This window comes from Trichechus manatus, unplaced genomic scaffold (assembly GCF_000243295.1).
Source record: "Trichechus manatus latirostris isolate Lorelei unplaced genomic scaffold, TriManLat1.0 scaffold00058, whole genome shotgun sequence".
Classification (NCBI taxonomy): Eukaryota; Metazoa; Chordata; class Mammalia; order Sirenia; family Trichechidae; genus Trichechus; species Trichechus manatus.
Window position 1 is genome coordinate 6,735,701 of NW_004443994.1, and position 14,833 is coordinate 6,750,533.

The 14,833-nt window shown below is 40.5% G+C and overlaps 1 protein-coding gene across 2 annotated transcripts in view; it reads right to left on the reverse strand.

The window, feature by feature from the left end:
- TGFBR3 (transforming growth factor beta receptor 3) overlaps nt 1–14,833 on the reverse strand; it is a 209,094-nt gene that overhangs the window by 170,686 nt on the left and 23,575 nt on the right. Inside the window, exon 2 of one of the 2 annotated variants that reach the window (XM_004378731.2) lies at nt 14,349–14,529. In XM_004378731.2, coding sequence (XP_004378788.1) covers nt 14,349–14,436 — 88 coding nt within the window. In that variant the 5' untranslated portion in view covers nt 14,437–14,529. Of the gene's footprint in view, nt 1–14,348; nt 14,589–14,833 lie in introns of those variants that run through there. The other variant, XM_023733421.1, reaches the window with a different exon arrangement.

A 14,833-nucleotide genomic window follows, 5' to 3' on the forward strand; every position in this document is an offset into this window, starting at 1 on the left:
AGGTACAAGGGAACTCTCTGTCCTATTGCTGCAGCTCTTTTCTAAGTCTAAAATTATCTCAAACAAGAAGTTTTTAAAAATCAATTGCTCTATCTGGTACTTTGAATGGATCTTTTACCCATGCATGTTTTTGTAACATCATGCATTGGCCATCTGGAAATAATGGTTGACAGAGTTATGCAAATATTCCAAATGTTGAATATAGAAAAAAAAAAATCACATTTGTTAATATCACCACTGATTTCATCAGAAAAGTATTTAACTATCAAGAAACTGTCAAGGTCATGGTGATTGATATGAGTTTTCCAAAATTTTAATTTTTGTTTGAAAAATCAGATTTATCATTGGCAATAAATATTGTCAGTTGTTTTACATGAAGTAACAGGTTCACCTTATTCATTTTTGAAAAATGTCTGCCAAATTCTGAAGTCTGGATAACCATCATTTCTCTGTCAGTTATTCTTTCAAGTAAAAAATGGTATTCCATAAAAAACAATTTTTTTTATTGCAAGTATTTGCTGGTGAAGCACTGCCTTGATTCATGCTAAGATGTCAAAGTTTTATCCAATACGTTATTGCTTCTGTACAACCAGCGCAATGTTAACCCAGTGGAAAGGACAAACAACAATATAATTAATATTATAACTCTATTATAAAAATAGTTTTAACTTCACATACCCCCTGAAAAGGCCTCGGATCCATGACCGCACTTTGAGAACCACTAGTTTAAAGAGTTAACCTTCAGTTCCTAAATGAAATATATCACTACTTTAGCCAACATATAGGGTATTAAAGACAGCATTATTCTAAACTGTCAAAGACTCTATGATAATCTAGTGATTAAAAAAAAAAAAAAAAAAAAAACAACCCATTGCCATAGAGTCAATTCCAACTCATAGCGACCCCACAGAACAGAGTAGAACTGTCCCATAAGGTTTCCAAGGAGCTGCTGGTGGATTCGAACTGCTGACCTTTTGGTTAGCAGCTGAGCTCTTAATGACCGCACCACCAGGATTCCAAATCTAGAGACAGACTCAGTAAAAACCAAAAAAACCAAACAGGTTGCCACTGAGTCAATTCCACGACCCTCTGATTGACATGCATTATCTCATGTCTAATCGTCACAACAACACGTGAACAGATGAGGACACTGAGACTACGGTCATGCAGCCTGCAAATGCCAAAGCTTGGACCTGAATCTACGTGTCTGCATCCAAAATCCAAGGTGATTCAACTACTGCACGATCCTCCATCATCCTTTAGTTACAAGTCCCAAAGGAAGCTTTACTGGCGTTCCTACAAAAATCTGCTGGGAAAACCCAAGTACCTGGTAAAAGGGCACAATGTTCAATATTTGGGTTCTGAGACTGCCCTTAACTGACTTTTAATCCAAAGGAAGGAGCATGCTCATTTCACCATAGTGAAGAGATGCTATGGATAACCCCTGCTCAGCCACACTAGTCTTGAGCTTCACTAAAGAACACCCTGATCTTTGCATCCCTACAACTTAGAGCAAATACTCATTTTAGAAAGCGGCCTCAGTTACCTATGACTGAGCTCACTCTCCAGATGGTCAGAGAGAGTATTAGTTTTCATCACTATTAATGAAGAGTAAGTAGTTTGAAGATGACAGAATTATAGCTTTAAAACAGAGGTTCTCAAACCTAATTCTAGTGAAACAGACATGACAAATATTGTTCATGTCTGGATATACTATGGTCTTCAAAATAAATAAGATGATAAAATACTTACAAGACCTGCACACTGAAAACTGCAAAAACAGTTGTAAAAATGGCTTTGAGGTAAGGACTGACCTCTGCAACCCCACAAGGGGGAAGGAGAACCAAGATCAACAGCACAAGGCTGACTCCCATGAGGTAGAAGCCAAACAAGCCTCTCTCCGTCATCTTTACTAATTCTGACACCAACCAACCCTCGCACAGCACTCTTTACCTCTCTGCTGGGTTCAGTAATTCATTACAGTGGCCACACGGAACTCACAGACCATACTCACAATTATGGGGTTTATTAGGGAAGTAACAGTTGCAATTCAGACTCAGGAACACTCAGGATAGTTCTATCAGGACAGGCTCTTCCCAGTCATGCTCGCATGCCTCTCCCTGGCCCTAGGCCTCTCCTCAAAGGCATTCGGCTCTCTCTGTGTGCCAGGAAGCCTACCACGCCATCTCCTCCTGCTGGGTCTCTCCTGTCACCACTTCTCGCTTCTGAGTTACAGCTATCTCCCTCTCTCTTTCTCTCCGACCCCACCGCCAGTCTCCTGCTTCCAGGAGCTTCTCAGCACAGGATCCCAGGTCCAAAGTATGCACTCTCCACTCCTGGCTGTTCTTCCTTGGTGGTGGTAAGATCCTCTCTGCTCTGGAACTGGCTCTCTTTTAAGGCAAAACTGACCAATCCCCTTGGTAGGCCACAATTACCCTATCACACAGTCCCAACCAATCACCTGGGTGGCAGTTACAAAACCATGGCTAGAAAGGCCACACACAAAAGTAATTAATCCACCACAACAGTGCTGAAACAAATTAAAGAAAATCTAAGTAAATGGAGAGGTCTACTGTGTTCATGGATGGCAAAACAGGTAAGACAGACTACAGATTCTACATACTTTTTATTTTATCATTGGCAATCCTAACCCCTCTCTTTCTCACTGAAATATATTTAAATGCAAATAACATAGTTATTTTAGGATAACCTTGTATTTTATTTTACCTTTTTAAAGAAAATCATTTTTAAAGTCTTCGATTTAACTACTAGTTGTAACATTGTTCATGATATCTCACATAAATAACTGGGATATCTAATAGATCTTAACATTGTGGTACAGAATTACTTTTCCAAAATAAAAGTGCAATGAGACTGTTAAGAAACAAAGCAGCAAAGAAAAATCAGTCATTTATTCTTTCAAAGGCTTTGTTCTCAACTTGTAAAATAACTTTCATCATCCATCACACCTCTGAGATGTTTGCTCCTATCAACTCCCTAGAGTTGCCTGGAGACTGTCCAGCAGAAAGGGTTAAAAGTCCAAAGCTGTTGCTCCAAGCCTGCCGGCCAAAGGGGAGGCAGGTTGCCCAGGGCCTCAGGATAGCCAGCCTCACAAGAGTAAACACAGAGGCCGCTGTGCACTCAGAAATAAATTCCTCAACCAGCACAAACTCTCCTGAGGTTTTCATGTCAGCTTTTTCCAATAGATTACAAGTTGAGTAATAAACAGAAATAACAGATTTTGTTGGGCCTTCCTTCAGTTCAGGAAGATCTGACAATATCATGAAACGGCTCAGCAAAGTCTTCTGAAACTTTTCATTAGAATTCTTTTCTTCTGAATCACGTTAATAAAGTAAGATTTGGTCTGGGATTCGTACGTAACTACTTACTCAGAGGCTGCTCAAGCCCAGAAAGACGGGAAAAGACGCTGAGGCCTGTCAGTAGAAGGCAAGGCCAGGCCCAGGAATTGGAAGACTTCTGGACGGATGTTTTCAAACAGAGCTATACACTGCTTAGAAAAACAGCTCCCTTATATAACACTCCATTGGCTCTGAGATAAATCTGGAATACTTTTCTCCACTTTCATCTTCGACTGTCCACAGTGCTCTCAGATTCAACAGAACTGGCTCTTGGCTCAACAAGCCTCAAATCTCTCCCATCTACGGGGTTCTATTATTTTTCTACAATTCATCAGGCTGAGCTAATCCTAAGTATTATTAAAGTGATAACAAGTGTAGCTAAATAATACAAACCTGCTTTTCCCTCCGTGCATACAGCATGCCCTGAATTTAAATTGGCAGGCACTTGATTTCAAATTGAGATTTTTTTAAACACCATTTTCCAAATGCAGTAACAGTTGGAAAATTCACCTTTTGCTGACCTGAGCCAGCTAAACAGAGCAAATGAGGAATCTGATTTGTTTTATTTTAAGAATAATAAAAAAAACTACTTAAATGTCTGATCCCAGTGCCTTTGAATATTTAACATTTAAAACTTGAATTCTTTCACCACAAACTAGAGCTCTCTTCCCTCTCTCTGACAAGAGGCCCTTGGGAAGTATTTATTTAGTTAGTAAATGTTAAGTAACTGTGTTTCTCTCACAAAACAAAAAACAAACAAAACCTCTTGAGGATGCTCTTGGGCTCTCTAGCTCTGCACAGGTCCGTATGAGCTCAATCAGGCAAGAGCCTAGAGCACTAAGCTGGGAAATAAGGCAATAATATAGCCACGAGCACTTCTCCAAAAAGAAAAACAACTCCCCTCTTGGCCCGACTCCAAAAGTCAATTGAGCCGGGTAAGGTCCAGGCTAATCTCTGAACAGCTTCTCTGCCAACTTTTTCCTACAGGCATTAGGTTTTTCGGCACGGGCTTTGCAAATAATCTAAAACAATTAATTAGTGCTTTTGAATTCACTAGTACCATTAATGAAACATTGCCAGACAGTCTTTGATAGCATTATTTCTAGAGCTAATTAAACTTGGCAAAACAGAGCGCACAGATTTCCCAGGCATCCACAAGGGTCAGGCTGAGACCTGGCCGGTGACAGACAGGGAAGCCATCCTCACAGACAATCCTGGGTGACAAAGGCAGTGGGCTGCTGGGGTCACGCCCTCAGGGTCCTCTGTAATATGCCAGACCCTGCTCTCAAATGATATAATTATCAGGCTCTTGAAGTTCAAACTATTCTTTCACCGTAATTTTTTTTTTCCTAATTAGTGAAACTCTTGATTTGGTATTTAAAAGTTTGGTATTGCTCTAGTCCCATCTCCCCGCCCCTCCACCCCCGCCCCAAAAAAAGACTGGTTTTAAAGAAGGATTTATAGTAGTTTTTTCTTTTCTTAATAAATCTTAAAAAAAAAAAAAAAGCCCATGCCAAATACCCTTCTTCCAATCAAAAAGCCCTGCATAATTTCAGGATTTCCCACTCCCATGACCTTGGTCAGCCACGTGGGAAATCTATTTTTTTCACTATCTAATGCCACACAGAACTCCAGACCCCTCCACATGCATGGCCAGCAAGATAAACACATTTTCAGGAGGCCTAGAAAAAAGCTAGCAGGGGGCAAGAAATAAAAATGCTGTTGCATTCCTTTGGACTTTTCTGGTTCAATCTCAAAAACAAAATGAGCACCACCTGGGGGCGAGCTCCAGGGCTGTACTTATGTTCCTCACAGCCCCCTTAACAGTGACGAGGCCTGAAGGCACATCAGAAAACATAATACTCAGTGACAAAAATAAATAAAAGTTATTTTAAAACACAACTTTTCAGACACGGAAGCTGAATCCTCTCAGTGTCTTTTCTCAATTTACAACAAATACAGTGTCAGAGCGCTTAATAAATTTCAACCACAACGTGAATTTTTATCCCCTTCTAAAAACATGTTAGTTTTTTAAAGTTCTGGCCTAGAAGCTGGTTACAGGAATGAAGTAGGAGTCCATGAGGAAACCAAAGTTAAAAACTGGAACAGTTCCAGCTGAAATGAGGTATGCCCCACTTACAGTAAAGCTAGTCCCTGACTCCGGAGCCACCCTTGTTAACCCACCTCAACTCCCCCTCTCTTGACCAGTCAGCTGGTATGACTTATCCCTCATTACCTACAACGTCCTTAGCCATAGCTTCCTGCACCAATGTCCCCGTCCTCATCGAGTCAACAAAAGGCTCCTATCTTGGTCTAGAAAATCACAGGGCAAGAAATGGGAAAAGGCAACAGAAGCATATGAAAGGAAGAAATGGGAAAAAAAAATTTCCTTCCTTAAAAACTATGGTGATTATGTCAAGGTGTAGCCCCAGCTAATAAAGACGCCCCTGGTTTCTGCAGGTGTCCCACACCTCCAGTTGGAGAGCTAAAGGTGTCTGTGGAACTTACTCCCTCAAACCAATTTCCTCTTTAGCACCTGGAGCCCTCTGACCCAAACAAGTTTCCTGAAAGGTCTTCAGGGTAGCTGTTTCAAAGGCTAAAACTAAGTTCCCTTTTATGATACTAAGCAACTTTCTAGAAAGTATTTGCAGATTCTCTGTTACAATCTGATCTATGCTGTTAAAGTGTAGTCACTAGACTGGCAGCATCAGCATCAAATGGGCCTGTTAAAACTTGCACAATCTTCTGACCCATCAAGACCTACTAAAACAGAATTTGCCTTTTAACAAGATCCCCTGGCACTTCTTATGCACATTAAAGTTTAGAAAGCATTGGTCTAATGTGTTTTTAACTTCCTACTCCCAAAGCAACTTTTTCAAGATGGGTATACCCCATCTCAGGCAAAGCCAGCATGAATATCCATATTTATAAAACATACTTAAAAGTGATAATTTTATTTACCAAAAAAAAAAAAAGGCAATTAAAAAAAAATTCTCAACACCTGAAACAGGGTCTGGCATACAGTAGGTGCCCAATAAATGCTTGTTGAATAAATCAATCAATTAGCATTTTAGGGAACTTAACTATGTTAGAATAAAAAAAAACACAAATCAGTCGCCATCGAGTCAATTCGGACTCATAGCGACTGCATGTGTGCACAGTAGAACTGCTCCATATGGTTTTCAAGGCTATGACTTTTTGGAAGCAGATTGCCAGGCCTTTCTTCTGAGACACCTCTGGATGAATTCAAGCCACCAACATTTCAGTTAGTAGTAGAGAGCATAACCATTTACAGAACCCAAGGACTCCATGTTAGAAGAAGGCAGGATGGAGGGGGGGCTCATTCTTTGCACTAATCCAAAGTCCTTCTTTCTGTGCCTCAGAACCTAGCAAAATACCTGAGACATGGTGGGCATTCAAAAGTGTACTGACTAGACTACAGGTTTTAATCTAAAACACAGCAGTTATTTAAAAATTCAAAGAAAGAGTGAGATGATAAATGGTTCTTTCCTCTAATTCAAAAGGAAAAGAAAGGGGTGAGTGGGATCTGAGTGGCACTATGCTTCACCATGCAGTATATGTACCTAAAACTTGCAGCAACCCCACTGGAAAAGCTCGTCACAGGACAGTGCTGCAGCAGCTCAGGAGCATCCCCAATGGCCACGACAGAGCAGGGGCTGCCTTCCAGAAGCTGAAGCTCTGCTCTCTTCTGAGGCCTGCGGGACCTGCGCGTTTTTCTGGATGGGGCATAAGGGTAGGAAAGAAGGGAGATGTTGCTCCTGATGGCTCTGGTCTATCTTCTAGACCAGGACTAAGTTATTTAGGCATTTGAGGTCAAAGGAAAGCAACACGAAGAATCTAGAACAGTTTTATTGGGACTTTTTCCTTTTGCACTTATCACTATGTGTTTCCCTTCCTTGCCAGAAGAGAGAATAACTTTTTTAAAAAATCAACATTTTCCTTTCACAGTGGTTAAGATTTTCCACATTCCGCTCTAGATTTTTTTTTCTTTTTTTAAGATTTCCAAGAGTTGGCAGGAGAAGGGCAGGAGAATAGCTGGGCTTCAGTCTCCAGAGCACCTGCTGCCTGTTCCTTGGAAGTAATGTCCTGAGAGCATTTTTAAGCCCAGATTTACAGGGTCCTTTCAGAGAACAAAAAGATGACTACATTGGACGTCAGGATAAATTTCTTTTAGACTATTCTGGTAGAGAACATTTTAAAGAAAATGAAAGTCAGTAGCTTGCACAGATCCAGTGCAGACTGAAACAATCAACCCAAGAAGGGCAAGCACCTCGATGCCCTGCACACAGGGTCAGGGTGAGGGAAGGCCTCGTGCTGGAATGCTTCCCAGAACACTCACTGCTCCTACAATGCTTCCAAAACCAGCGCACTCGCAGTTTAGAGCCCCAGCTATGATTCAAGGTGGCCCCACATTATCAGAGATTAGACATCAAAGCAAATAAGCCAAGAAATCCTAATATACCATACACAACTGCGTGAAAGTATATGCTTTCAACAACTGAACAACTCAGTGGTCACAAAAAAGAAGCTCTGTCCCTATGGAAATTCTGATTGGTATTAATAAAACAAATCATCACTGGTATCCTAAAAGAGTCCAGATAAATCAGAAATCCAGAAAGCAAGGCGGCAATTATACGGTCTAGAGTTAGGATGCAAAAGAGAGAAACCTGGGCTCTGTTCACTTCTCTGACACCAGGTCATGTATAATCTTACCCAAGTCCTTAGTAAACATCTTTCTTACACTATATACATATTCAGTTACTCAACTATTGGCAAACTTTCCTTGCAAATTTTTTTTAAAAGGCCTTTTATTAGATATTACAGTGAGACCTGTGAGAGCCAGAACTCGGCAGGGCTGCCTTGTTTTTCCGGGTCTTGCAAGTTTTCCACCTTTGACAGGGTGCGGTCTTACCAGTTTTCTATCACTCATGTTAGCAGAAAATATTTGCGTTTTCCTTCTCTGACAGATTTCTGCCTAGTACAGGTTCCAGCTTTCTCAGGTTTTACCGCATATCATATTTCCCCCCACAGCTACCCAGATCCATGCAAGGCAAGGAAATCTTAGAGAAACAAAGCCATCTTTTCCTTGACTACTGTTAACTTCCCTGTGTGTGAGTGTGTATCTGTGTGTGTGCATAGGTGTGTGATGCCTCTGTTCAAAAACCTAAAGGAAAGGGAAAAAAACAGAAAAACCTCATCACTCCTGGCTGTGCATGGTACTCCCCAAAGAGAACACACTCCAAAAACACAGGCCACTCCACCCACTCTGGGTCTTTTAATAACAGTGCCTTGCTCTTTAAAATAAACAGGAAGTTTGGCACCCTGGTGATAGCTGGCATCACAACTGACAATACTTTTTCCCTATGTATCCAAATGCAGAATTAAACACACAAGTGGTCAAATAACCACCTAACAACAATGATAATCACAGACCAAATCAAATAGCTGACCTAGGGTTGGCAAGAGAAAGCCTTTCTTAATTTTGCTTTGAACCTTCATGAGTATCCATCTTCTGTCCTTTACATTCCCTGCAGGCAGCCTCCAGGTGACACTCTCTTGGCCTTCCTGCCATTATGAGTTACAGCGTTTGATCACTCAGTTTGTAGAGAGGAGAAAACTATGGCAGAACCACCTCTGCCATCCTCAAGCCATTAATTCAAGCCCAGGAGAAAGACTGCCAATTCCCTTTGGAGGCAGCATGAGAGAAAGAGCAGGAACTCTGGAGTCCCTGCCACTCTGCCACTTACTAGCTGCATGACCATATATAAATGCCCATTTTCGCTTTTTAAATTTATTAGTTTCTCATTATATATCACAGTTTTCTTCTCTATGCTGCAGTTTCCTCATTTGTACATTTGTAAACTGAGTGGTATAATAATAGTAGCAGCAGTAACAGCTACAAAAACAGTGACGATGATAAAGCCTACCTCCCAGGGCTGCTGTAAGGACTGAATGAACTGACACGTGTGAAGTGCCCAGTAGAGTACCTGGCTGCCACTGTTTCAAGAGGTGCTGAGGAGTACGCTGCAGCAAAAAGAGCCCAAGACTTACTGCGCAGTCTCTCTGCAGACGTGTGTTTGAGTCCCACGTCTACGAAGAGTTGAACCTTCTTTGCAAAATCACTTATTTTCTCTAAGCCCCATTACTCTCATTTTACAAATGAGGAAAACAATACCTGCCCACCCAGGGACTGTGGTGAGGACCAAATGAAGTACTAGGTATAAAAGCACTTCGAAAACTGTAAATATAAGGTGATATTATTACTAGTTTGGACTCCTCTCAAGGCTGCCAGCTTGTCCCATTGAAAACCAAGTACTAGCCAGCCGATGACTCTGCTTGCTGTCCCGTAGAGGCAGAGTTCAGAGCTTTCGTAGCAGGAAGAAAGGTCAGACCCAAAACATCTTTTTTTTTCCTGTGGACAATACCTGGAATTCTAGGTACATCCATTAGAGGTAAAATGAAATCGGTTTGCTCAACAGATGTGTATAGGGCATGGGCAGGCCTCCAAAAGGATGCACCTGGGCACAGAATTGAGACAGAGGAATGAGAGAAATAGCCATCCCATCATAGCCAGCTGGCATCTGTGCCAGTGTTTCTGCCGCGTTCACCTCAGCAGCACTGCCTGCGACCTGGCAGAGAACCTGGTGGAACATACACAAGTCCATCCCTTCCATCCAAACCAATTTCCATGAATTCTCCGTGCATGCCTCTTTTTCTCATTATTAAGGCTCCCGGAAACAGAGCCCTACCTAGCTCTGGCAAGCCTCAGAGGCAGCAGTTAATATTTTTTAAAGATATGTGGAAGAACAGACTTTAAAGTGAAAACTTAGTAAGCCTTAATCCTGCAGTAGCAAGCATTTATTTTTTTCAACTTACCACTTTTCTTTCATTAGATAGACTACAGGATCTAAGATCAGGTGCCAATAACCTAAGGTAATTTCTCTTTTTAAACCAAGAACACAGCCCTCCCTCCCCACAAATCTGTACAATAACCAAGGATCATGAGAAGGGAAAAAAAGGATAATTTTTGCCAAAGCAACCACTAACCCTGGGACATGGCTTGCTGCTCTCTGCCTCCTTCACCCCCTACCACAGAGAAGGAAACGTTTTCACTGAAGGCCTAGCCAAACCCACGGAACTGGAACGAGTGGGCTCCTATTATTCTAATTTGGGTTCATTTTATGCGCTCTGACCCTCCCCTGGCCAAGTATCTAAAGGAGGCTTTTTACAACCTTCACCCCTTCTGCTGCCAAGAACTCTACAATACAACATCCCTCTGATTTGGAGCTTCACAGCCATCTCAGTGGAGCAAGAATACCAATAAAGAAGGCCCATTACTTGAGGGTCCTTTTGCTCTAATGATCCACATACCTCCCTTCTGAGGCTCAAAGGGTTTAATCTGGTTCCAGGATGTCTCACTGCTGGCTACTCATCTGGTATTTAATCAAACAAGCTACGATACTCATTCATCCACACTGAGGGTCTCCTACCTAGAGGAGGCTCTAGTGTAGTGGTTAATGGGCTAGATTCTGAAGCCCACCTACCTAGAGGTTCAAATCCTGGCTCTGCTGCTTATTAGTTATGGGGCTTTGTGCAAGTTATTACTCAAAATGAGCAACAGTTTCCCTATCTGTAAAACAGAAGTAATGATAATAATACCCACCTCATAGGGTTGTCTTACAAAGAAAAAATAAACTAATACTACTCATTAAGTGCCAAGCACAGAATATACAACAGAGTAAGCCCTTGAAAGTGTCAGTATACGTGCCAGGCACTGTTGTGTTTGAAGCTAATGAGGCCATATCCTCAGCCTCTTTTTTTTTTTTTTTTTTGAGGCCACAGCTTTAATTCTAAGATTAAACAGTACGTGCCTTTGGTTACAGGGGGATGGAAGAAGAAAGAATTCAAACCTCAGATGAAATCCACAAGACTCATTCTGGATCCAAGGTCCTCCACAATCTCCTCCCATCCTTCTTTCCAAACAGACCTCCACCTACATGCCCATACCAGTTCTCCAGTTCATTCTTTCATTAGCAGAACATCCAGCACTTAAGTGCCATATACTGTGCTAACACATTCTCCATCTGGACATCCCAGAAGCTTCCCATTTCTAGATTCTGCCCAGCCCTCAAGACACAGCTCAAGAGCTGGCATTTCCACAAAGCCCTCCCTGACTGCTCTACCCCAAGAAGGCTTCTTCTGACTCCTCTGAGGTTTTTTTGGCTTTAACACAGCACTCAGCCATATACTGAATATACTGTTACATGCTTATATTTTATATGCCAAACTAAAATACAAGTAACTCCAAAGAACGGATGAAACTTACATTTCTTTGGATGTCCCAAAGTGACTAGTACTGTGCTTTGCACTTAGTAGGGACTTGGTAATTAAATGATTTACTTGATGTTTCAAGAGGGCACAGATGGCTCAAAGCAAACCCATTATCATTCTTTTAAAACAAAATTCATTCTTCTAAAACAACTGCTCTTCTGATCAACACTCCCTCATAGTGTACAGGCTTAAAGGCTCAATCTCCAGACCTAGACTAACTAGGTTTATGACTAGGTTTATGGTTAAATCTGTCATTTGTCAGCTGTGTGACCTTGAGGAAGTTACTTAACTTCTCTGTGCTTCAGTTTCCTCATCTGTAAAGTGAGGATAATCAAAGTTCCTACACTTCATAGGGTAGTTATGAGGATGAAATGAGACAATACATGAAAAGCACTTTGAACTGGGCCTGACAGATAGTAATTACTCTATAAATATTCATTATTATTAACATCTTCCTGAAGTTCAGCTCATCCAGAATGTCCCAAAAAGCATTTTGTAAAGTATGCTGAGACTATATAGAAAGGTTCCAGTAAAAAAAAAAAAAAAAAAAGGTTTAATAGAAAGTTACTGGTTATCAGTACACCCAGAACATTTCTCCCTTCTTCATTCACCTGGCCCAACAGGTTGTTCAAATGGGAAACAACCAACAATCTTCTAAACCAAAAAGGCATCCCTACCTCTACATTATTGATCAATTCCCTCATGCTGGTATAAAATCTTTAATTCTACTATACCTTCCACCTATACCTTCCACTTTAGCAAAGCTTTGATTGTGTGTACACATGAAGAAATATTTTCCCAATGGTTTGAAAAAGGAAGGAAAGTCTTAAGCAAAACTGATTCACTATCAAACACATCAAGGCCATATAGAGCCATCAGACTTACCGTTTTCCCTTCTTCAGCTGTATTTTTCAGCCTGACCCAGGCATTAACGAAAGCAGAAAATCCTGCCTCAAACCCACTAGGTATGACTATACAGTTTGTCATCAAAACAGTAAATCTTCCATCAAGTCTTTTTTTGCCCACCACCTTTTTTTCTTTTTTTGCCACTACTTTTCAATGAGTTTTAATTACGATCCATTTTAATGCATGGGCTAAAAGGTAAATAACTCCTCGATCATGAGATGAAATGAAACCGCTGACAGACAGTAATATTGAGAATCGGCAGTTCAAATTCACACAATGACATTTAAAAAAAAAAAAAAAAAAAAAAACTGGCAACATTCAAGATATTTGCCGTAAGGGGGACATTCTGCTTTCCAATCTCAAAACAATATTTCTGCCAGTTAGCTGTCACTGAGTTTGTTTACATATGACCTCTGGTCTGAGTCTACTGGAGGTTTAATTATGGTATGGATTCCTCAGTATAACACTGAGATTAAGAGCACAGATGTAAAAACTGGATATAATAGCTAGTTCCTCCACTTCCTAGCTACATGATGGCTGGGCAAGTTACCTAAACTTCTCTACATCTCATTTTATCATCTATAAAATGGGAAAAATAATTGGATCTACCTAGCATTGGTATAATGATTAAATGAGTCTGTTAAATACTATTCTTATTGATTTTTACATTCTTCGTTGTTTACTACAGTGCCTGAACATAACACCCACTCAACAAATGGTAGTTATTATCACTCTCATCTTATCTGTATACGGCATTAAATACTCAAAACCAAGAGGGTCATCATTTTTCAAGCCAATGCTTTTCTCGTTGAGACCAGTCACAGCTTCCAGAACTGGTCCAACAAATGAGTTTTATATAGCTCATTACAGGATAAATACAAAGCAAATTAAAACAAAATACAGCAATTTAAGTTTCTAGATTTGTTAAATTTGACTCTGAACACTAAGATTTTGGGATGGGCGATCTGATACTCTTACTTAAGCAGCATCGTTCCAACCAAGTCATTTGCTTCTTCTCACCTCCAGGAAGCACAGAGTATTTCCAAGTTAACATGAGAATCGGGCCAATAAAATGTTACATATTAAAATATGTGTAAAAGGCAAAATTAAATACTTCCCAAGCAACCCATGCTGGGAGTGTTACCTCTATCTAGAAGGTCTACTTGTTATGTAATAAAGAAAAGAGCAAAAAGGCTTTCTTGAAATTCTTACTTAGGAACAAGAACGTAAATGTATACTATGTGACAAAATTAAGTGGGATTAAACATCAGCATATTTGTTCTCTATTCACCTCAACACTAAAGGTTAGATATCTGCATCACCAACATTAGAATGGCTAGCCATACACAGCCTAGTAAAATACAGCATAGGCAAAGATACTACTAAGTATATTTAAAAAAAAAAAAAAAAACATCAAACCCGTTGCCGTTGAGTCGACTGCGGCTCATAGCAACCCTACAGGACAGAGTAGAACTGCCCCATAGGATTTCCAAGAGCAGCTGGTAGATTCAAACTGCTAACCTTTTGGTTAGCAGCCCTATCTCTTAACCACTGTACCTCCAGGGCTCCAAGTATCTATATAGTAGTCAAATATTTTATCTCCCTGAAAAACATGAATACTCAAGTTTTGCATAAACATGACATGGTCTAAATTCTTCTAAACTGAAGAGAATGAGGAAAAGTAGATCCAAAAGAATATAATGAACATGCAGTTTACATTATGCAACTTACCTGCAGTGGCTACGCAGGAACTCATCAGGGCAAACATGGAGATCACGTACTGAGAAGTCATTTTTATTTCTCCAACCATGTGTCTCATCCAGTAACCTCAGCCTGTAGTTCTCCAGATCACAGACAACTTTTGCAAATCACAAGTAGCTTTAAAATCTCCTCTTTCCAATTCTTAAATTGCCTGTAAAAATAAACAAATTTCAATATGAAAACTTAATGCAAAAACTGCTTCTCATAAACAAGCACACATTAAAGTTAAATGGATAATTTCTGAAAAGTGTAAGATAAGAAATTTATCTTAAAAGATGTCAAGACAACCACAGCTACCATAGCCTCCACCAGACTGAGTCCAGCACAACCAGATGGTGCCTGGCTACCACCACTGACTGCTCTGACCAGGATCACAACAGACAGGCCCCGACAGAGCTGGAGAAAAATGTAGAACAAAATTCTAACTCACAAAAAAAGACCAGACTTACCAGCCT